We start from the raw sequence: 25,194 nt of genomic DNA on the forward strand, positions 1-25,194 counted from the left end.
AGACACAAAATCACGTTTTATATTTCCTTTCATTATTTTTTAACCCCCAATTTTACAGCCACCCACAGCTTAACTGGGACTACAGTCATGTGTTTGAGACGAGGTACAAGATGTTCAACAGTAGAGAAAAGAGTATTGTTGACCATCATTTACTTCTATACAGCCATGGCACTAACCACCAACACAAAAGGGGACAGCTTTCTTCCCCCTGCCTTTTGAAGAGAGGTTTACAACTGTAACATTAAATGTTTGTTTCTTTTCAGACATGCAAACAGACCTGCTGTACATTTCAAGTTTTTGTAAATCAAGGGAGCCAGATGAAGTTCTCTTCACCACACCCCCCCCACCACCCACCACCACCACCAAAGTCCTTCCCATGATGGGCAGATTGTAGGTTTTCTAGATGGATGGATGAGTCACAATGGGATAGTCTTTCTGATCTATCAACTTGTTTTCTTGGTTTAGTACAGCTGACAATTTCAATTCAATAAAATATTCCATTTGTTACTATAGTTGCAGTTCCAAACTTATTACAAAATGTTTCCTCATTTTCGTCCACCATTCGACAAACATATACAAACACATGCATATATAAATTATGAGAAGCAAGCCAGTTGATCCCTCAAGCCTGTTTCGCCATTCAGCAAGATCTTGGCTGATCCGATTGTAACCTCAGCTCCTCGTTCCCATCCACCCACAGTAACCTTTTCACCCACTTACTTATCAAGAACCTTATCTGCCACTTTCTTAAAAATATTTAAGACTCTGCTTCCACTGCTCTTCAAGGAAGATACTTCTAAAGACTCATGACCCTCAAGAGAAATACATTTTTCTCACCCATTTTGAATGAGCAACCTTTTATTTTCAAGCAGCAACACTTAGTTCCAAATCTTCCCACAAGAGGAAGCATTCTTTTCATAACCACCCTGTCAAGACCCTGCAGGATCTCATGTTTCAATCAAGTCCCTTCTCACGGTTCTAAACTCCAGCAAAGACAAACTCTGCCGGTCCAAAATTTGCTCATTAGACAACCTTCCCATTCCAGGTATTCACCTAATAAACTTTCTCTGAATTGCTTCCAACACATTTACATCCTTAAATAAGGAGGCCAATACAGTACTCAGTACTAATGAGATCTCAGTAATGGCTTAATATAACTGAAGCATAACCTCCCCACTTTTGCATTCAATGCTATTAGCAATAAACAGTAACATTCTGTTGGCTTTCCTAATTAGCCCTCGGTTCATGGACTGTTCTCTTGAACTGAACCCTTGCGTAACCCAGGGACTACCATACTATGTCCTGGTATGCTGCCATTTTTTTTCTTGAATTCATTGATTTTTGTCTGCTATTTATTTTTGACAGGGGTGGGGGGAGTTGGGTGGAGGTAGAGAAGAACTCTTCAACAATGAATTAAACAAAAGTCATTCTTTGTATGTACCTCCTAACATGTTGTTTTATGGCTTAAGAGGTCATTTGGAAAGGACCAATTAGAAGGTACAGAATCTCACGTTCACTTGTTTCAATATCTGGGGATCCGGGCACATTAAAATATTGAACCCATGATAAATTGCAAGGCCAAGCTGGAAACGGTTATTTTGGTCTTTCTCCTTTAACTACAGGAAAGTCTCAGTGGAGAATAATCTGGTGTAGCATGATTAAGTTCAGATAGTGCTTCTTCATGGTATGAAAGGTGAAATTGTGGCAGAAATTGGAAACATTGGCAGAGAAGGGAAGGCTATGGTCTAAAGTGACAGCTGGTAGGCATCCTGGAGGACAGGTTGAGCACGTGAGCATAATTCTTTGCCAAGCATCTCCATACAAGGACCTGGAATAAGCAATTGGTAACTAGTAAACTAGGCATGTGGCACTGGGCATGAGCCCCAGATTAAAGCACTAGCACATTCTAAATTGATATTGTTATGTGGAAATTCTTGAGGTCTGGCATGACAGCTGCTTGGAAAGTGTTGCTTCTTATATATTGGGTTTGGATCATGCTTTCACTGCATTGCAAAGATGCAAGCAACTGCCGTGGAAGCTCTGCATCTTCAGCTGCTAGAACCACTGGGTATGCATGGTCACAAGAATGATGACTATATATTGGGACACTTTATGAACTGTGCTGCTCATCACATTGCTTTTGGAGTTACTTTTCCACCGAGCAGGGGCTCAAAGATGCACAAGATTCCACTCATCCAAGAATTATTTAAATTAGTTTTGAACAGTTTGCAGAGTTTGCAGCAAAAATTCTGCACAATAATCATTGATGTGCAGAGGAATCTTGGGTACATAGTTCCTTGAAAATGGCAACACAAATGGATAGGACAGTAAAGGCATACATCGTGCTTGCCTTCATCTGTCCAGGTATTGAGTATAAAAGTCAGAAAGTCACATCAAAGCTCTACAAAACTTTGGTTAGGCCACACTTGGAGTACGACGTGCAGTTCTGTTCACCACACTACAAGAAGAGTGTGGAGGCTTTGGAGAGGGTGCAGAAGAGGTTCACCAGGATGTTGCCTGGATTGGAGTGGATTATGTCCAAGGAGAGGTTGGACAAATTTGGACTGTTTTCTCTGCAGCATCAGTGGCAGAGGGGAAAAATGATAGAGGTATAGATAGGACAGACAGAGTCTTTCCCTAGCTAGAGTGAAATGTCAAATACTAGAGGCCATAGGTTTAAGGCAATGCTTAAGAGGCAAAGAGGCATTTAGACAGAACAGGCAGGGAGTAGAGCGATATGGACCACGTGCAGGCACTTGGGATTAATTAGATTGACATCATGGCCAACACAGACCTGGTGGACTGAAGGGCCCAATCTGTTCTACATTTTATATGCTAATAATAGCAGAGTGCAATAGCACACAACTTTGGCAAAGTGGTAGGATACAAGCTTAATGACCCACTCTTGCTGCTACCAATCATAGCAGGAATCCTGTGCCAACTAAGGGCTGGCAATTCATAACTGGCACAGCAGGTAAACCAGGCAAATGTGGTCTATCTACTAGTCTGTGTGTCTGTTCATAACAAACTAGACAGAGTTGCCTTAGAAGAAACTGAGGCATCCAGACCTGCAAAGTGATCATGACTTGGAAAGATCAGAGAGAAATGCAGGCTAGAATGGTATTAAAATAAAATTTAATTGCAAAAAGGTAACAGAAATGGTGGGTATCGGAAATCTGTCTTTAGAAAAAATTGAAACTAGAAATAAAGCACACCATTCAGCACTTGAAAGATAAACTAACACTTTGGGTGGAAACCTCGTTTCAGATGTTGACTAAGCTGCTTTGCAATTTCACCATTTCCTGTTTTTAAATTGTAGAACTGAAGTTAGTTATTTCACCTTTAACCAAGTTCATACATTTATTAAATTCACCAACATTCACTTCATTAATCATAATAAAAATATCAGCTTAAATGTGCACTTCCTGTATGATTTTCACTGCTTCTTTGTAGTGCCTGCCACCAGTTATCATGAACAAAAAACAGCTCCAAATCTATTCATACATAATAAATAAATCACATTTCAGAACTAAAACTTATCCAGTACAATACAATATTAAATTATGGCTCACCAATACATTGTGGTTGGGTTTAATCATAATCGTTACAACCGATATAATTTTCAAAAAAAATTCTTCTTAAAGAAAGGCCAATTTCCAAGGGAGAAAGAACAAGAGATTTAAGAGACACACTACTGTGACTTGCAAATATATCATTGTTCCTCTATTGTCAATGGGTCTAAATCACAGAACTCTCCCCAACAGCGCTGTGGAAGCACTTTCACCAGAAGGACTGCAGTTGTTCAAGAAAACAGCTCATCATCTTCCCAGGGGCACCTGGGAATAGGCAATAAATGCTGGCCTTGCCAGCAACACCCACATCCTGTGAATTAATTGATTAAGGAAAATTTTGGATTGGACCATTTTTATGATTGCATCTCCTGACCAAAATAAAAGTGCTTTCCATACAGCTTTTGCCTGTTCTTTACAGATGTTGCCCAAGAGCGTTCCCAGCATTTTCTTTCTAGTAGCTGTTTGGTATACAAAATGTGGAGAGCAACTCTGGCCAAGATGATGCAGTTAAAACAATCCACACCATGAGCACCACGATCAACGATCACATCAAGTGTACACGAGCCAAATCCACTTTACTAGCTCAACATTCACTTACCTGACATGGGTCACCTCTTGAGAGATCAAGCATGTGAAACAGAAATCCAAGTTCACAGCCCAAGCAAAACTCCTTCTGACACAGATGGTTTTGAACATGGCAGCGGATGGGCTCCAGCAAATACAGCACCTACAATGGGAGAAGAAATCAAAGGAAGACAAAATACAAATTCATAAAACACCAAGATAAACATTTGTTTGTAATTTGGATTATATACACATCTTAAATTGTAAGTTTTCACATGAATGTGATAGATATTTTATTATTTCTACTTTTCCTTCCTGGGGGAAAACACCTGCCCTTTATCTACTCACTAATCACTTCTTCAGGGCAGTGATAACTGGAAATTGGGAGGGTGTAGTACGTAGAAATTATAGGCACAAAACCACATCTGACCTTTGTGGCTTGGCACACTTGCACAGTAAAGTTCAGTATTTTCAATTTATAGTGAAATAATGGAATTTAAAACAAATTTAAGTATCAAGCAGGAAAAGAAAAAATAATCACAATTCATTTGCTTATCCCACTCTTTTCAGCGATAATGATTCATTTGGAAATCTCCCTACATCTACATTAGGAAATACTTGGATTCTACTCACAGTATTCTCTCACCTTTGCAAACTGTATAGCAAAGATGAAGAAGTTGCTGTGGGAATAAACCCATTTCTTATTAATATGTGCACAACAAAGTGGAAGCACAACTAAACCAGTAGTAATATCCATTAACCAGTGAAGAATGAATATGCAAAGGAACTAAAATTCTAAAAAGGCAAATTAAATGAATTTCAAACACTACAAAAATAACAATAGTTTCAATTTGAGCACCCTCTGTGTATTAATTATGATGAATTAGCACTTGCATAGTCACAAATGAGAAGAAGAATAAGGCCCTACTTAAACTGGAGGATGAAATTCACAGAACTGTGGCTGAACTAGAGAGAATTGCAGAAAAATATTTACTTTTTATTAACAGCACAATTTGAAAAAGGTCAAACATATTCATCTTATTGGGTGTGGGGAAGTACATTAAAAATTAATAACATTTTATACCTGCTAAGTTCTCTCTCATGGTTTCTGTTAAGCAAGCACCATCCTTCCTCTGCCTTCAGGTGAAAACAGTGGAGGCACTCAGCACTGATGGCCAGGATTGGGTGCCGTTTCCATTCCTCTCACATCTGGCTACCAACTGCCCTTCAGTAGCAGGGCACGTTGACTCCCTGAAACCTCCGCAGGATAGCCACCATACCCACCATTTACCTCCTACTCTCTGTTGGCTGCTGACCCTGACCCAGGCCCAGACACAGGGATCCCTCTGTGGGCTCCTCCCTCAAAAAGAAAAACATTGGCTCTACCACAACTTGATATTGTGTTCATTTGTGGGCAGCAAACTTATTGAAAGATGAAGGCTTTGGAGAATGTGCAGAAGAAATTTACCAAACTGATTACAGGGATGAGGGACTTTAATTACATCCAGAGACTGAAGCTCAGGCTGTTCTCTTTAAATAAAAGAGAAGAGGTTGCAAGGGGATCTGACAGGAGGTATTTAAAAGCATTAAGGGGATACAGAGAATAAATAGAAAGAAACTTCCTACTGGTGGAAGGGCAAAAAAAACATAGGGGACATAAAATGAAGATGACAGGCAAAAGAAAAAGTCTTTTAGAAAAACCACAGCAAGTGATTAGGATCAGATAGCAGCAGAAGCAAATTCAACAGTAGTTTTCAAAAGGTAGCTAGATAAACATCTGAAATGAAAGAATCTGCAGCACTATTGGGCAAGGATAGGGAAATGGGACTAGTTGGGTTGCTCTTACGTAGAGCCAGTACAAAGTCAGGCATGTCAAATGGTCTTTTCCATGCTGTAAAGATATTGCAATTCTGTGATCATTATAGAATCCATAAATTTTGCAAAAATTACAATTGCGGCAAGGTGATTATGAATTGCAGAATGGAGTACTAACACATGGTAACATAGAAAACTAGAATGCAAACTTCCCGATTAAAATCACAACCTCCATTATCACAGCCAGGGTGTTAGTTCACTTTCATTTAATATGCATTAGTGCTGACTAAAGGAAGGTAATGAAAGACTGGAAGAACGCCCCTGACCTGAATCATGCAGTTGCAGTAAGCATTGGGAATGTGTGGCTCCAGCCCCGCAAACAAGGTCTTGTTGTAGTGCTTGAAATCAAAATCTTCCAAGCCAAGTTTTGAATATTTGATAGTAACCTAAACAAATACATTTACAATCAAACTGCTGAATAAATTTAGGCACAGGGCAAATATACCTAAGAGTTTTTCATAATCAATTTGATAGTCATAACCAAAAATACATACAGCTATTGCATTGCCCAATTGATAATGGAAGAGAGAGAAAATATTTACGTCAAAGCAAGTGATGGTGGTGGGTGGGGTTGCTGTAGGGGCAGGGGCAGGGGCGGGGGTGGGATGGAAGGTGGGAGGGGTGGACGGAGGGAGAGGAGGAAGGGGCAGTGTGGAAAAAGATGTAGGTTGAAGACCAGGCAAAAAACTCCAGGTTAATGAAGGAGCAGTGCTAGCTAATTCAGGGACTTGGCCAACACTTCCACATATTCTCCCTGACAAAATACAGGGCAAGATCCCTGTGTTCCATATCCACTCCTGTGGGCTTCCCACCACTGTACAACACTTCAATCTTCTTGCTCCAGGGCAGCGGGTCGACAAACATCGCGATGGAAACCTGGGGAAGAGATCTGGGTGGCTGACTTATGGAAAACAAAATAGCCAGAAGTTTGCCAAGCACTAGAAAGCAGCCCAGGTCAAACCACATTACATGTTCAGGGGCACAAATTCCTTAAAACATAGTATTCTGGAACAGGAGCATATCCTGATAAACTACTCTTCTATTAAAATAAATTAGCTTTCAGAAATACATTATCACATCTCCTCAGTTCTCTTTAAGGTGACATCAGTATTGATTTAACTTTAAATCTCAAGTACTCAAGGCAGCCAGACATCGAATGATAAACCATCTCAAAAGTATGCCTTTTCTTTGCATCAGACCTTTCGATATTTCTTCGGGACCATGTAGAGATGAGTATCTTCTTCCCTTCCAATAGGAGACTCTGGGATTTGATTGTAGTTGTCAAATTCTACATCCATCTCCTTCAGTTTATATGGAACCTATAAAGAGATGTCTATTAATGGAAATATTATCTTAAAAAGAGTAAAATACACTAAGATCTACAAATGGCTTAGTAGGAAACAGTCAAGCAAGTGTATTGTTAAATCATATAAATCAGAAGATTTTAGCATCAATTCTTGGGCTGTGCTGTATTTGACAACTTCACCTGGCACAGCAGTGGGAACAACCCTACAATTAGCATAGCTAAAGCTAGTTTCATTATTCAGTGATCTCTCCAGAAAGGTACGCACACAATCAGCCTTGGCAGTTATACTCCAGTAGTGGAACTGCTTGTTCACCGCACTAAATGAAAATTTGAAGAGTAGCCATTTGGCATTTGTTCCACAGGCTTCTAGCTTAGGGACAACCATGAATCGGTATCTTGAGAAGAGGAGAAGCTAAGGCACATTTGTGAATTGTTGATTCTACATTCAGGTAGAGCACTAGATTCTGTTGGAAAATTTAAATGCAATACATTTTAAACTGCAAATATTATTTGACTTGGACTGATATGGATGTATCATAACTGAAGTTACTCAATTCCCAAAGTGGCCAACTATCCTATCTAATCCAAGTAAGTCACAATAGCAATTGCTTTGGAATTCAAATACAAAAAAGTTGAATTTTCCCTACATGCAGTTTCACTAAAAGGTTACAGGGCAATATGTTGTGGCACAATTATATCATGGCACTAACACTCACGACCATAATTACAGACCAGTTCCCATCTTGGGCTGGCCATACAGGAAAAGGAACCAGAGGTTAGGGACTTCCTTGAAGGGAAATTTATAGAATTGTCTTAACAAGAGGGGAAAAAAATGAAACAAGTTAATGGTAAAGTGCCCACTTCTGTGTGTCTGTAGATTATTAGGCTCACTTCCAGGTGGGAATCAGTATCACACACACCACACCACCTCCATAACCTTCACCTGTAAACCTTAGGCTACATTAGGCTTGTTAATCAGAAAGGGAATCATAGCTAAGCCAGATTTGAGGTATTGAAAATACACGTGGGACTGCCAGATTGAGGATCTTGGATCATTTTTTCCTTTCTTGGTCAAGTGCACTCTGATCAGGGAATTGAGAGAGCTTGGCATCATTTTTTTTCTTTAATGAGGACCATTGCTTTGTTAACTGAAACTAGTTCATTCAGTTCGTACTTTCCAAATTAAGCTACTATGCAACAATAACTACGTGGCATGATATGCTCAACACTCTTCCTCTTTTCCTTCAGTACTCCTTTGGAGTCGAGGGTAACTTTCTTCTACTCTGGGGTACCTTGGATGCTTTAATCATGACTACGATCTTGGGAAGGGGCAGCTGATTGTGGTAATGACAAAAAGGGTTCCCTCACTGTTGTCCACAGGGAAAGTAATCACAAGGGTCTTCTTCAACTACATCTGAGTGACAAAATGCTACTCCCTTAATCATGGTGTGAATTCTGTCCATCAAAATGTATGATGGATTTGAATAATCAAGGTATCTGCAATTACCAGTGAATTACTAGACTGCTCTGATCGTTCCATCCACCATTTGTTCCTTCAATCACAAGTTATTTTGTTGGACCTCAGAACTTCAGAGTTTTGTAGAGCTACCTCCCACCATTCACCTAGAGGCATGATGGTTTCCATGCACTTGTGGTTAATTAACTTCTGGACCTCCTGGTCATTCTCATCAAACCAATGTCATCATGGCCACATGCCTCAAGTATATCATTAAATTACTGGTACAAAATTAAATACTTTTTCCCTACCTGATTTCTCAGCTTTGTTTTGGGATTTGGAGCATAACCGATAAACCCAACTTTCTTCATTGTACGCAATATCTCAAGGTCAACAGGTGGAGCTCGTCTGAAAAAGTACACAGAAGATTTAATATAAAAAAGACATGGTAAGATACTGGGAGATTACAAGATCTTCAAAGTGAACTGTATATCGTCAAGAAAAGACATTAGGGCATTTTGGTACTCTATAAATATATTAATATATTTTGGCTTGCTTTTTCTCCATTTCAGAAATTCTTCGGTCTTAAGTTAGACACTAATTCTCATGTACAAACAATATTATGCCATGATGAATATGAAAAAGATACGAGATCTCCTCCAACATTATGATCAGCCAAACATGTTAGATGAACAAGTTGCAAGGAAAATACCAAAGGAAAAATAACAATATCTGATATTGCCAACCACAATAGTAAAATTGCTTCAAACTGAAAATACTTTTTTTGTGAGTCTGTGTTCATTTCACCATCAGCACAAACCACATTAAACAGATATGGTCTGAAACAAATGAGTTCTAAACTATTCAATTCCCCCCTCACATCACAAAATAGTAATTCAGAGCTGTCTCAAATTTAAGAACAGAAAAATGGTGCGGCACACTTGGGTACAGAGATAGTGTCCCATTATGACATGATCGAGGGCGGAGAGGGAACATGAATAGCAGTTTTAATTCTTGATCAGAAGTGGAAGATTCAGAAAGATGCTCTCATACATCTCTTGGATACTAGGAGTAAGCATTTTGCTTATGGATATGATGCTGCATGGTACTCTGTGGAAAATAAATGGAGAGAGGCATCTAAACACATTTAGGAGGAATAGATAGATACACAAGGGATAAAGAATTCAATGCATGTTGCTGATGCGCAAAGTCTTGCGAACACACCAATCTTTTGTGAAAACCCTTTATATGTGATGGCTTTTGATTACGTAGGCTGAGCACAAGGTTCTGCATTTGGTATAACCTGCAAATTGAAAAAAAACAAGACCCAGAAGTGAACAAAAAGAGGAATGAAGTGGCCTTGTTTTTTTTTATCCACTGGGAGAAATAATAAGGATATCAACAATTGAAGGAACAATGGCCCAGATGGAAGTTATTGAAATAAAATCAGTCAAAAATGTCAGTGTTGTAGAGAGTAAATGTATTTGATAATAAGCAAATTCAATAAATGTAAGCAATATTTTGTGTGTCTCCATTTATAAGAATTCTAATACAAACTTTAATTACCTGGGTGTAACAACGCAGTTGGCTGTTGGCCAGTCAGACAACAGAGACTCTGTGATAAGAGGTACTGGAATGAGGGATAAAGGCAAGAGATCATCATTCCAGTCCAGATGTGGCAGTGTATCTACCATGCAGGGCATTGGAAACTCAGTCTCACGGGAGTATGCATTAAATGTAGCATCTGGCGAGTCTGCCCATAGATGCACACACCCTCCAGAATCTCCAAACACCAATGCTCGCTTGCTAGAGGATACATCAAATGTCATAACCAACTGTCCCACAGTGTTTACATGGAAAATATCTGCTGGACTTGCAAGGCCTGTTGGTTCACAAAACTGGCACTGTCCTGCAGGAGAAAAAAAAATATTGCTGCAACAAACTGTAGCTCGAATGAGATCTTTTACCAATAATAAAAGCATGTGCTTGCCTGCTACATTTAGCCCATATCCCATCCACTGCATATTTCATAAATACTTACCATTTCAGTGGCACTCTCCAGTAGTGGCTTGTTTGAGGATGCAGTCAGCTTTAGTGTTACCATGACGCAACGTTAAAACCTGACAATTAACTGGAAGGATATTGCGAAGCATTCATGCACTGTCAAACCATGATAGCAGAGATCAGGTTTCTTATAAACACCATCTGGACCTCTCAGGTGTGTTACAGTCTACTCATGTTCCAAAATGTTTTCCCATTTACATACAACATCCAAGTGTTAACATTTCATCACCTTTCTGATTGTTGCAGCTGGCACTGATTATATTTGGCTGTTTTTCTTTTAATGTTGCCACATTATCATCATCATGGTCCCAATTTTATCAGATGCCAGAACTTTTTAAAACGTTTATCCCTGACAGAGTTGACATATAGCCGTGTTAATAGAAAAACTTTCAATTGAGTAAATAGCACTGGACTTGAACAAAAATAAAGGATATAGCAAACGTTAAAAACTGCCTCGAATGAGGCTTCAATCATTATTATTCACTGTACTTGAAGTAATAAGAGTAATAGCTAAACTATAAATAAGAGCTTGGCGATGAGTCAAATGCAGATGTCTTTTAAAGGAGGAAATTTATTCATTTCCTTTTGGTTTCAACTGATTTTAGGGAGAAATTCAGGATTCATAACAGTTGCAAACCAAAATAAAATTTTCCCCAACAATTAACCTCTCATTGATCCTTGCACTCAAGTGACACATTTTCATCTAAGCAACAGAAAAATGATGTGTGTGTTACATGATGTAATGCTCCTAACATTTCAGTATAGCACTTCATACTTATATCAAGTTCCATGGAGACATTATAATTTTCGTCTTTTGTAAGATACCTGATTGAGAGATGATGGCTAGCCTTGAAGTATATGTAGGAATAAATCTCAGGAAGAGGGGATCCACATGAACCTGCAAAGGGCTAATAGCCCGCATCATGCGAAGGTCGTATACCATGAGGAATCTGTCACAAGACAGCCCATTCATTCGATTTGAGAAGCCACATGTCACCAGCAGGTTCCCATGTACATCAAAATCAGAAAGGCTTCCAGAGTAAGCATCAAACTCATGCTCCAACTTAAAGCTTCTTAAATCTCGGAGAGATACCTAAAGCACAAAAGAATCATTAAGCAATAAAAGCAATCTGCACATTCTTATTCAATAGTAGTGAACACACCACCACTGTGGTATTATGTTACACAATCCAGGAAAGTCCCAGCCTCAATCTTAGCCACGCAGCAGTTGGAATACCACAAATTGGTCTCACCATTTGTGGGTTGTGACCAGCGGGGTGCAGCTCGGGTGTCCGATCCTTGCCACGATCCAGTACCCTTCAGTAAAAACATGCACATATGGAAGTCTAGGACATGCCACAATTGCAATGACCTTTCCCCATCAACCCTTCATAACTGTGTCTCAGTTCAAGAGTGGCTTCAGGTGGGAAGCCAGCACCATTCAAACCACCTTGAGCAGGGAGAAAGAGGAGGAATTTTGAGGGGAAAGAAATGAATTAGACCTGGTCAGCCATTCTGGCCTTTGTGGGAAATTAGTTGCCAATTCTAAAAACTGACAGCACTAATTTGTTCTTCCTTTATTCTTAAGTGTATTTCAGTTCTGCTTCTGCTGTAAAATTTTTTTAAAAGTCTTACTTCTGCACAGAAAGCTGCAACCACTTGCCCTGGACATGCTGGTGGTTTTGAAGCTGCTACCTCCATGAATATTTCAAAAATAAAACCACAAAATTAGATTGAGCTCAACGACAGAGAAAAAAAAACAAGACTGTTCCCTCAAATGTGCTTCACAGGAACAGGATTACAAAGCACTGAAGGGATTTCTTTGGAGGAGGGTGGAGGTGTGGACGGAGGGAAAATGAACTTTTTTTTCCTTTGACTTACAGCCCCTACCCGAGATTGGAAATTACTTTAAAAAAAACCTTGTTGTCTCATCTCTACAGGGATGGAGGACTGAACAAGACAAGCTGCAAAGAATACAAGCAGCCAGGAAGACTACCTTTTCATTGTACTGGGCTTAATTTAAACCCAGAGCCTAAAAATAGAAAGACAGTGACTGATTGATTATACCACTCAGTCCCCAACCACAGTCTTGGCAATAGTTCATATTCAATTTGATGCTGAATTAGATGAAGATACAAGGGGAAAGAGTAAAATCCATCAGTGGTTTACCCATTATTGCTGGAAATAATACAAGTGTAGATACTGGGGGAGGATAATGTTTTTCTCATTTCCAATGAGGTTAATTTCAACAAATGAGACAGGTCCAAATTAGGACATGGATAGTCAAGCTCTGGATGACCTTAGATTTGCAAAGGGGCCATGGTAAAGTTTAGCCAGTAGTGCTTTACAATAGCCATGATTTGAGGTGACAAAGAAATGGAAAATAGTTTCAACAGGGGATGAGCTGAAGCATAGGCAGAATCAGGCAATGTTATGGAAGTGGAAATAGGAGGTCTTAAGGATGACACATATTTGAACCCAAAGAGTTTGGACTAGATATGATAAGGTTGCAAATAGTTTGGCTCAGCTTTAGACAGTTACCAGGGAGAGTGGTAGAGTGATTATCTAGAGAATGGAGTTTGTGGCATGGCCTTAAAGACAATAGCTTTGGTCTTTCTGTACATAGATGGAGGAAATTTTAATTCATCCAGTATTGAGGTGGCAGGGGTGACCCCAAGTTTCCTGTTACCTGCCACTTTAATTCTCCATCCCACTCTGACCTGTCTGTGGCCTCCTGCACTGTTACACCCTTGAATCTGAAGGAATTGTATCATTATCTATTGAACTTTGTGAGATGATTATTATTGTAAACTTTATTTCCATGACTACCTCATTTTGTGCACTTGGATGCAAATTATCAGGCCCTGGAGATTTACTGGCTTTCAGTTTTATTAATTTCTCCAGCACGATAATAATTCCCTTTAATTTCTCCGTTTCATTGGACTCTTGGTTTATTGGCATTTCTCAGAACCTACTTGTGTCCTCTTCCGTGAGGACAGAGCCAAAGTTTTCTTTAATTGCTTTGGCATTTCTTTGTTCCTCCTCATAAATTTTCCCACTTTTGACCACAAGGAACTAACATTTTCCTTTTTACATTATTGTAGGAGCTTTTACAGTACACCTTCTACTTCATTCTCATACTCTATTTGATCTCTTAATCTCTTGGACCATTTCTGCTGAATTCTAAACTGCTCCCAATCTTCAGACCTGCTACTTTTTATATGCTTACTCTTTGGATCTAACATGGTCCTCAACTCCTTTTGTTAGCCATAATTGGGTTGGCTTTCCTTTTGCATTCATGCTGCAGTAAGGAATATACAACTTTTTTTAGCTCCTACATTTGTTTCTTACATGTAAGCCATTACTTGTCATTCCTTTCAATGGAACTCCCCAATCTATCGTAGCCAACTTACTCCTCATACCTTTGTAGTTTCATTTCTTTAAATTTAAGACCATAATTTCAAATTGAATTACTTCAGCTTCCACCTTAATAATGAATTCTAATAGGTTATGATCACACTTCCTGAAAGGATCCCAAATAATAAGATTTGTAAAGTACCCAGTCTAACATAACCTACTACCTAGTTGGCACCTTAATGTACAGATCTAAAAGAAACATCTGCCACATGCTCCAGGAATTCATACACCTCAGTATTATTGCTAATTTGGTTTGAAGAGTTTATATGTAGATTAAAATCATCCACAATTAAGTTCATGCCTCTGTTGCATGCATCTCTGATTTCCTGTTCGATGTCATCCCCTTCACTACTGCTACCTGGAGGCCTATAGTAAGCTCCCACCAATGCTTTCAGCTCCTATGTGCTTCTTAGCTCCATCCAGACCAATTCTGCACTTTGATTATCCAAAGCAATAGTCTTTCTCACTATTGCTTCGATTTCATCCTTTACTAACAGCACCATCACGCCACCTTTTCCTTATTGCCAGTCTTTACTAAATATCAAATAACCCTGGCTATTCAGCTCTCAGCCTTGGTTATCCTGCTGCCACATCTCTGTAATGGCAGTTATATTGTATCCACTCAAATCCATTTGCACCATTAATTTGTTTACCTTACTACAACCGCTTCACAAATTCCGTCACTGCACCTTTACAGCTGTTTTATCTTAAATAGTGTTAGCAAAACAAAATTGCTAAAATGTCTATCAATCCATCTTGTTACCATTTTTTCCTTCCCCAGACCCTAATTGTTCATGCACTCTTATCTGTATGCTCTGTCCCCTCCTGACGCAACTTGTTTATCCTTATCCCAATCACTTTACTGCCTTTTCTCTCTAACATGCTACATGAATCTCCACAGGACCCCCTCTCTCCCACTTTATTTAGTTTAAAGCTGTAATGAGCAGGTTGGGCATCTTGCCACAAGGGGGAAATATAGGGGAACAACAACCAGAGATCCCTAGATTACAAAGATGGATGGCACAGCAGTCAGCATTGGTGCCACACAGCTTCAGTAAACAGTGCTCAACCCTCACCTCGAGTAACATTTGTGTGGAGTTTACACATTCTCCCTGTGACTGTGTGGGTTTCCCCTGGGTGCTCCAGTTTCCTCTCACATCCCAAAGACATGCTGGTAGGCTACTGTAAGCTACTCATTCGTGTAGGAGGGTTGATGGGCATGAGAGAGAATAATTTGCAGGGGTACAGAGAAATAAGGAGAGTGAATGAAATTAATGGGATCTCCCCTCTGAGATCCAGGCAGTCTAGCAACACATAGAACCCCAGCTAGGGTGCAGCCCTGAACCCCACATCTCAGCACCACTCACCTTGGCCCACCCAACTCCAGCTCTCACTAGCAGCCTCTCCACATCGAGCAATGGGCAACTTTTTGCTGCAGGAACTCCAGCAAAGGGCAGCAATTTACAACAGGTCCCTGGCACAGCAGCACCAATGGTAACACACCTCACTAAATGTAATGCTATTATGACCTCTTTTAGTACTCTATAAGCACTCTCGTTCCTGGGAATGAATCCGGAATGCTAACCAGCATAGAAGCAGAAGTAGCAGAAATAATTATGAAACTGAAATCATGAGAGGAATTACAAAGGCTGGCTGGCTCTATTCAAAGTAAACAAGTTACCTGGCTCAAATGGGATGCAACCTAGATTCAGGATTGCCATTCTTCCACAGAAAGAGTGGACCAACTATATATTACAGGAGAAATTAAAGATAGTATTAAATCCAAGGCAAGGCTTACAAAAGTTGCCAGACAAAGCAGCAACTCTGAAGATTGGGAGCATTACAGCTTTCAAAGGATGACAAAGAGATTGATAAAGAAAGGAAAAATTGAATACAAGACTAAATCAGCAAGAAACACAACAACAAATAGCAAGAGCTTCGATAGGCATACTAAAAGGAAAAAAGTTAGCAAGAGCAAACGTGGGAGAATCTACCTTGGAAATAAGGAAATGGCAGAGGAATGAAATATTTTACATCTGTATTCACGGAAGACAAAGAAATCTGGAAAATCAAGGGACAGTGCAACTGAGGAAATAAAAAGGAACCAGTATTTGGAAATATAGTATAACTATGGTTAATAAACATAAGAATTGATAAATCCCAAGGATCTGATGATCCACAACCAGGAGTTTTCAAAGAGGTGGCGATGAAAATAGTGGATGCACGAGTCATCATCTATAAATTGTGGAATGGTTCTTGCAGACTGAAGGGTAACAATTGTGAGCCAACTATTTAAGAAAGGAGGGAGAGTGAAAACAGGGAACTGATGACCTGTTCACCCAACGTCAGAAGCTGGAAAAATGCTACAATCTATTAAGAATGTGATATCTATACACTTAGAAATAAGCTAAGTAGGGTTAACGCGGATTTATGAAAGGGAAACATGTTTGACTAATCTACTGGAGTTCTTTGAGGATGTATCTGGTAGAGTAGACAAGGGGGTGAATCTGAATTTTCAGAAGGCTTTCAATAAGGTCCCACACAGGCTGGTGAACAAGGTGAGAATGCATGGAATTGACATTAAAATACTGGCATTGATTGGGAGCTAGTTCACATATAGAAATCAAAGCAGGAATAAGCTGGCCTTTCTCAGGTTGACTGGCCGAGACCACATGAACCAGTTCTTCAGCCTCGACCATTTATAATCTATACTCAACAATTTGGCTGAAGGGTTCAAATGTCAACGTTTCAATCCTGATGATACAAAATTAGTTGGGAAGAGGACACTGTAAAGAGGATTCATGGGGATGTAGACAAGCTAAGTGAGCAGGTACCAACATGGAAGATGGAGTACAACAGCTATATAGGTCCCTGGTCAGACCCCACTTGGAGTATTGTGCTCAGTTCTGGTTGCCTCACTACAGGAAGGATGTGGAAGCCATAGAGAGGGTGCAGAGAAGATTTACAAGGATGCTGCCTGGAATGCAGAGCACACCTTATGAAAGCAGGCTGAGGGAACTCGGCCTTTTCTCCTTGGAGAGACGGAGGATGAGGGGGGACCTGATAGAGGTGTATAAGATGATGAGAGGTATTGATCGGGTAGATAGTCAGAGGCTTTTCCCCAGGGCTGAATTGGTGGCCACAAGAGGACATGGGTTTAAGGTGCTGGGGAGTGGATATAGAGGAGATGTCAGGGGTAAGTTTTTTACTCAGAGAGTGGTGAGTGCGTGGAATGGGCTGCTGGAAACGGTGGAGGCGGATACGATAGGGTCTTTCAAGAGACTGTTAGATAGGTACATGGAGCTGAGTAAAATAGAGGGCTATGGGTAAGCCTAGTAATTTCTAGGGTAGGGACATGTTCGGCACAGCTTTGTGGGCCAAAGAGCCTGAATTGTGCTGTAATTTTTCTATGTTTCTATGCAAAAATGTGTCGTCCACCTCGAAAAGAAAAACAGAAATGTGATTTTTTTTTAAAATGGCAAGAGACCAGGAAATGTTAATGTTCAAAGGGACCCAGGTACCGTTGTACAAAAGTCACTGAAAGCTAACATGCAGATGCAGTCGGCAGTTAAGAAAGCTGGTCCATTAAGAATGCTGGTCCTTACTGCAAGAGGTTTTGAGTGCAAGGGTAAAGATGTTTTACTACAATTATTACAAATTTGTTAAGACCACACTTAGAATATTGTGTACAATTTTGGTCTCCTTATGCAAAAGGAGTGTCCTTAACACAGAATGAATGCAGTGAAGATTCAACAGACTGATTCCTGGGATTGAAAGTCTGTCGTGAGGAGGGATTGAGCAAACTAGCACTCCATTTTCTATAGTCTGGATGAATGGCTTTGTGCAGGGAAGGCTCAGTCTCTCAAATTCCATTGATTTTATTTTGAGGGAGTGCCAAAGATGATTGATGAGGGGAGGGTAGGGCAGTGAATGTCATCTACGTGGACTTTAGTAGAGCAAGTTCAATTTCAAATTTATTGTCAGCATAAGCATACATACACAGGGTACAAATACCATGAAAATTAGCTTTTTGCAGCAGAACAGTACATTAGAAACATGACAAACACAAGTTAACATAAATTTGACAAGGTTCCTCACGGTAGGCTGGTCCAGAAGGTCAACTCTCATGATATCAGTGGTAAGTTGGTAAATTGGATCCAAAATTGGCTTGGTCATAGAAGACAGAGGGCAATGGGATGCTTTTCTGACTGGAGGTCTGTGACCAGTGGTGTTCCACGAGGATTGGTGCTCGGACCAGTGTTGTTTGTGATATACATTAATGATTTGGATGAAAATGTAGGTGGTCTGATTAGCAAGTTTGCAGGTGATACAAAAATTGGTGGAGTTGTGGACAATAAGAAAGGTTGTGAATTGATACAGCAGGGTATAGATCTGTTGGAGATTTGGGCGAAGAAATGACAGATGGGAGTTTAATCCAGACAAGTGTGAGGAAATTCACTTTGGGAGGTCAAATGCAAGAGGAAAGTATCAGTAAATGGCAGGACCCTTAGAAGGACGGTGAGGGATCTTGTGGTGCAAGTCCATAGCTCCCTGAAAGTGACAACACAGGTGGATAGGGTGGTAAAGATGGCATATAGCATGCTTGCCTTTATCAATCTGGGCACAGTATAATACAAGTTGGCAAGTCATTACAGCTGCATAAAACTGCAGTTTGGCCACATTTACAGCACTGTGTGTGGCTCTGGTCTCCACACTATAGGAAGGATATGGAGTCTTTGGAGAGGGTGCAGAAGAGGTTCACCAGAACGTTGCCTGGTTTGGAGTCTATTACCTACAAAAGGAAAGGTTGGACAAACTTGGACAGTTTTCTCTGGGAGTGTGTTGAAGGCTAAGGGGTGACCTAATGGTAGTATATAAAATTATGAGAGGCAGAGATAGGGTAGATAGTTAGAGTCACCACCCCCCCCCCCCCTTAAATAGCAACATTTAAGAGTTACTTAGAAAGAAATGAACAGGCAGGGAATGGAGGGATATAGCCCACATTCAGACAGACAGGATTAGTTTAGATTGACATCATGTTTAGCACAGACATGGTGGACTGGAGTGCCTGTTCCTATTCTGTACTGTTCTATGTTCTAATGAGAGGTGACATTGAAACATACCAAATTCTTAAGGGCTCAACAGGTTAACTGTAGGGTGTTATTTCCCCAGGATAAGAATTCAAGAACTAGGGAGTCATATCTCAAAATAAGGGATAAGCCACTTGAGACTGAAGTGAGGAACAATGTTTTCCACTCAGAGTAGCAAATCTTCAGGTGCACTGTAGCTAGCCACATGCAGTTAGTTTCCTGGCAGCAAGCTCAGATTTGTTCTATGAAGGGACACAGGGAAAAGGGGCAGGAAAATGGTTTTTAAGGTATCAGCCACAATCTTATCAAATGATGAAGCAGACTTGAGGGGCTGAATGGGCTACTTGTGTTCTTCATCTCAGAATATGCCACAAGATTGCAGAAACCCTAACCCTTGGTACAAGTGACAGTAATAAACCAATACCTTGTTTAATGAGGGATGCGAGTGCATGCCTGGCAACCACCGGCCAGTTTAACCTCTGTGCAAGAAAGCATTTCGAAATAATAATCATAAAAAAATTAAAATCAGCACTTTGAGAAGCTCCAGTTATTAAAATTAGCCACCATGGATTTGTTGAAGGCAAATCATTTGTTGACTAGCCTGAATGAAATGAGGGATATGGCTGGCAGCTATAGAATTATTGGCAGCACAAATGAAAAGATAACAAGGACAGAAAGCAAGGAGTCATGGTAAATAGTTGTTTTCCAGAATGCAGGATGGTTCAGAAGTGTTCCCAGGGTTTGCTAGGGCCACAGTATTTTTTTGATATATATTAATGACTTGTATATAGGTAAAATTTAAAATTGCAGAGGACACTAAACTTCAAGTAGTAACAGGCTGCAAAACTACAGATAGGCTGGCATTATTGACAGACAAGTGGCAGATGAAATTTAATAGAGTTGTGTCAAATGAAACATTGACAGAGTTAAGAGAAAAAACATTGTTTAAATGGCACAGTTCTAAAGGGCGTGCTGCAAGAGGGACCTGAGTGCATATATGCACAAATTTTTGAAAGAGACACATGTTGATAAAGTTCTTAACAAAGCACATGGGTTCCTGGGATTTAGAAATAGAAGCGCATAGTACAAAAGCAGGAAGGTTATTTTGTACTTTTCTAAAACACCAATTAGGCCTCAAGAGGAGTAAAGCTTTCCAGTTCAGTTTTGTTAGCATAATGCTATTCCAGCACCAGTGACCCGGGTTCAATTCCAGCCACTGTCTGTAAGGAGTTTGTACATTCTCCCCATGACTGCGCAAGTTTCCTCTGGGTGCTCCGGTTTCCTCCCACATTCCAAAGATGTACGGGTTAGGAAGTTGTGGGCACGCTATGTTGGCACTGGAAGCATGGCAACACTTGCGGGCTGCCCCCAGAGCACTCTACGCAAAAGATGCATTTCACTGTGTTTTGATGTACAGGTGACTAATAAAGATACCTTATAAATCTTATCTTTTGGAAGGTTGTCTGTCCTACAGAGGGCACAGAAGAGATTTACAAGTATGCTGGAAATACTCAGCAGGTTAGACAGCATCTATGCAGAGAGAAACAGAGGTAAAGTTTCAGGTTGATGACCTTTCTGATGAGATCATCAACCCAAAACATTAATTATTTCTCTTTCTATTGATGCTGCCCAACCTGCTGAGTATTTCCAGCATTGTTTTATTTGATTTCCAACATCTATAGCTTTTGGTTTGACTAGAATAGTTCCAAGGAGAGATTTCAGCTACAAGGTTAGAGAAGCTAGGCTTATTCCCTTGCAAATGGCAGGTTAAAAGGAAATTCAATGGAGGTGTACAATATCATGAAAATCAAAAACTGCAGATGCTGAAAAATCTGAAACAAAAACAGAAAAACTAACTTGTTTTCAGTTCTCAGTTCTGACAAAGGGTCTAAGAACTGAAACATTAAACCCAGTTTCTCTTTCCACCGATGCTGCCTGACCTGCTGAATATTTTCAGTATTTCCTGTTTTTGTACAAAATCAGGTTGTATTTAGAAAAGGTAAATAAAGGGAAGCTATTCCTATTACCAGATGGTTTGAGGACTGATACAGATTCAAAATGATGGGAAAGACACAGGTGCCGAGAGATTTTTTCTTCAAATATATATTTAGATAGTGGTTATGAATCCAAACTCATTGCCTATAAAGCTGATGAAACCCAGTCAATCATAGGTTCAAAACAGGATAGGGATTTCAGGGAAATCAATTTGCAGAATCATGGGTTACAAGTAGAGGAATGAGACTGAACACATTGTTCTATAAGAATTCACTGTAGGCTCAACAGACCAAATGATGTTGACCAAGCTGGGACATTGGCTGGAACTCTCCTGCTCTTCTTCCAAACAGAGCCTCTGGACTTCTTACATTCACCCAAGAGAATTGGGGGGGGGGGGGGGGGGGGGGGGTGGGAGGAGGTGGTGGGGTCCTGGTTTAATATTCCATCTGTAAATAGCAGCACTTTATGCTACATTGGAAGCATCAATCTAGAGATTATTCCACTCAAGTCTCTGGAATGGATAACCATATCAGTAATGTTTGTAAACTTCCCTATGTTATACATTTGGAAATTATTTGAGGAGAGGCTGCACTTGGTATAGTTCAGCTGATCTTACTTATAACAGTCAGAGGTAATCCCCAGCTGCTGATCATCAAATCCAAAATTTAAGCACATTTTCCAGCAGCAAGAATTGGAACCTTTTAGGGTTTTCCCAGTGGCCCCATAAGAAATATTTTGAAAAGTTGATGCTTTCTTCTGAAATCAGACAAGATGTCCACAGGGAAGTGGAGTGTTCAATATTCTAGATGACAAAAATATCACAACATGATTAGAAGGACTTTCCAAATGTACTACTTTTCCACAACATAAACAGAACACTGGAAGAACTCAGCAGGTCAATCAGTATCTAATTACTACTCTAAATACTATTTTCCCTTCAATAATGAATTATTTAAAAAAAATCTCCCTGAACTCTTAATGTGACCTTAAAAAACAATGTTTGCCAGATAGACTACAATTACAATCTTTGCTACACTCCCTCTATGGCAAGTGCTTCCTTTCTTAGGCAAGGAGACAAAATTGCACACAATATGACAGGTGTGGTTTCACCAGGGCCCTGTATAATTGTAGCAAAACATCCTTACTAATGTACACAGAACAAGCAACTTCATTCAAGCCTAAATGAAGTCAGTCCCCAATATTCACTACAAATTAGAAATTGAGTGGAAAATGGATAGAAGAAAGAAGGGAAACCACATTCAATGTCTTTCTATCCACAAAATAGAGCTACAGAAATAATAAACTAGCAAAGACTAAGGCAGACAGAATAGAAAAACAAAAAGGAAAATAAGTAGTAGCCCATTCAGCCTGTTAAGGCTGCTCTGCCATTCAGCATGATCACTGCTGATCCTTTAATCACAATACCACATTCCCATTCTCCCCAGACCCCTTGTGGCTTTAGCATTTAGAAGCAATAACCTCCACAGACCTCTGTGGGAGGGAACTCCACAGGGTCACCAGTGAAGAAATTATTCTAATCCTCCTCCTAAATGTCATACCCTCTATCCTTTAACTGTGACCTCTTGTTCTAGAGCCCTCCCCCCACAAGCATCCTTCCTGCATCCAGCCTATTGAGCCCTGTCAGAATTTTGTATGTTTCGATAAAGTCTTCCAATTCTTCCAAACCATAGTGAATACAGGCTTAATTGACCCAATCTCCCCTCATGCAAAAAGTCCCATCATCCCAGGAATCAGTGTGGTGAACCTTTGATACACGCCCTCTATGGCATCCTTTAAGCAAGGAGACAAAACTGCACACAATGACAGGTGTGGTCTCACCAGGGCCCTGTGTAATTGTAGTAAAACATCCTTACTGATGTAGTAAAACTTGCAATGAAGGCAAACATAACATTTGCCTCCTTAACTGCTTGCTGCACCTGCATTTCTGCTTTCAGTGAACTGATGTACAAAAACACCCAACTCCTTTTGTATAATCAATATTTCCTAGTTTATAATTTAAACAACACCAAATACCAAAGTAGATAACTTCACATTTACCTACCAGATACTGCATAGACAGGTTGTACATGTTTTAAGATTGGGAAGGGAACAACAGGTATGGCAAGAAGATAGTAGCAACAATTAGAAGAGGAATCAGTACGTTCAGACTATTGTCTTTTTTCCTGTTGCTACAAATAGTTTTAAATTCAGTAGCTTCTACACAAGTACCTTTCCTGATGTATGGCCACAAAAGAAGAAGCGGTTAGACTGCCGCATGATTGTGACTCCTGGAACCTCAACTGTGTACTGGAAAGAAAGAAAAAAAAATGAAACTCCATATATATTAATACAAAATATCACCATTCAGAACATGTTAAAAATAAAAGTTTCCAAGATGTTTATAAAGCCTTGATCTGTGGACACAAGAGCAGGAAACTGGATAGAGCACTGGGCTAATCACACACAGCTCAAATCCAGTTTTCAACAGCATTTAAAATGATGGGATGAAGGACTGGAGTAAAAATGGAGGTGGTAATAAGGATAAAGTATGGAAATAGAGACCCTGAAGAAAAAAAAATTAGAGCAAAAGAGAAACAGCAAATCACAATTTTTTTTGTAGATTTTAAACTCAAATTTATGGATTTCCAATAAACAATTTTCTTCAGATTATGAGAAGAAAGGGATGGCTGTGGCATCCATGTAGTACTGATCAATTATCTGTACTAAGGAAATCAAAATCACTCAGATGGTTGAGAGTCTGGTTCATGATCATTTCTAACATTGATTCAAAGGCAGACCAAGTGTTATGAGTTAGCATCAATGACGTTGCGACTCCAATATTCCATCCTCTAACGTGCTTTACAGCAATTAGTGAGAAGATCAGCTTTAAAGAATTTTAAAATATTTACACTTGAGGTTTGTGCTCAGAACTTTACCTTTTCACTTTCTTGTACTGCATTTAAGTCTATTTCTCGGACATGATTCTGAAGGCCCCCCAGTAGAACAGAATTATTGTCAGTGAGAAGGAGGCTGTGCATATCCTCAGCTTCATCCATACTAAACATGAAAAGAAAGCACTTAGTTCAATTATTGGAACAGACAAGGATGTGAAAAGAAACACAAACTTGTTCACTTGAAGTTTTCTTCCTTCTTAGAGGTGCCAACTCACTCTGGAATACAATGCCAGAAGCATCAGCAACCCTCAGATTTCCTAAATGTCCATTCCTCATACAAGTTTGCACAGTGAAAAATAGCAAGCTTATCAATGGTAGATTAACAGGAATGTTTTGCAGCCATCTAATTTGGTTCCTAACACTCTGCAGATATGCAGCCAAACCAATGGTAGCATATGACAAAGAAGCAATCAAGTCTACACAGGAACAGCCATTTAAGTGAGCACTGAAAATATTCTAGTTAACACCTGCACAAGAGGGAGGAAGATGAAAACTTAGGAGTGAGGCCAGTGGGGGGGGGGGGGGGGGAATAAAACTGCAGCTATACAACCTTCGTAAACTCATTCACTCTGTATTCACTTTAAATTTATATAGTTTTACTTTAAAACTGCAACAGACCAAGTATGTAAAATAAACTTACACATAATCAAACATTATAAGACCTCCTCGAGTAAAGCATTTGAGGTTATTCTTATTCAAAAAGAGAACTCCACTTTCTATGCTCTGTATCTGACGTATGTCATCTGTGGCATTAACTTGAAAGGATGAGTATCGTTCCATAGTAGGACCAAAAAAAGAGGTTGCATGGCCCTAGAGAGAAAGTTCAAAAATAAATTTAGTTATGCATCTATGAAGGTAAAGTGCTCACTTGCTCCTCAAGGAAGCATCAAGCAAAACCAAA

The 25,194-nt window shown here is 39.8% G+C and overlaps 1 protein-coding gene across 3 annotated transcripts in view; it reads right to left on the reverse strand.

Moving 5' to 3' along the window:
* pan2 (poly(A) specific ribonuclease subunit PAN2) overlaps positions 1-25,194 on the reverse strand; it is a 90,668-nt gene that overhangs the window by 59,926 nt on the left and 5,548 nt on the right. For all 3 annotated transcript variants that reach the window (XM_052009677.1, XM_052009676.1, XM_052009678.1), the window contains exons 4-12: positions 24,934-25,103; positions 24,276-24,396; positions 23,569-23,646; positions 11,663-11,930; positions 10,340-10,682; positions 9,085-9,181; positions 7,211-7,330; positions 6,278-6,397; positions 4,171-4,299 (exon numbers count right to left, since the gene is read on the reverse strand). In XM_052009677.1, the coding sequence (XP_051865637.1) occupies positions 4,171-4,299; positions 6,278-6,397; positions 7,211-7,330; positions 9,085-9,181; positions 10,340-10,682; positions 11,663-11,930; positions 23,569-23,646; positions 24,276-24,396; positions 24,934-25,103 (1,446 nt within the window). The remainder of the gene's footprint in view (positions 1-4,170; positions 4,300-6,277; positions 6,398-7,210; positions 7,331-9,084; positions 9,182-10,339; positions 10,683-11,662; positions 11,931-23,568; positions 23,647-24,275; positions 24,397-24,933; positions 25,104-25,194) is intronic.

Source organism: Pristis pectinata, chromosome X, assembly GCF_009764475.1.
Source record: "Pristis pectinata isolate sPriPec2 chromosome X, sPriPec2.1.pri, whole genome shotgun sequence".
Classification (NCBI taxonomy): domain Eukaryota; kingdom Metazoa; phylum Chordata; class Chondrichthyes; order Rhinopristiformes; family Pristidae; genus Pristis; species Pristis pectinata.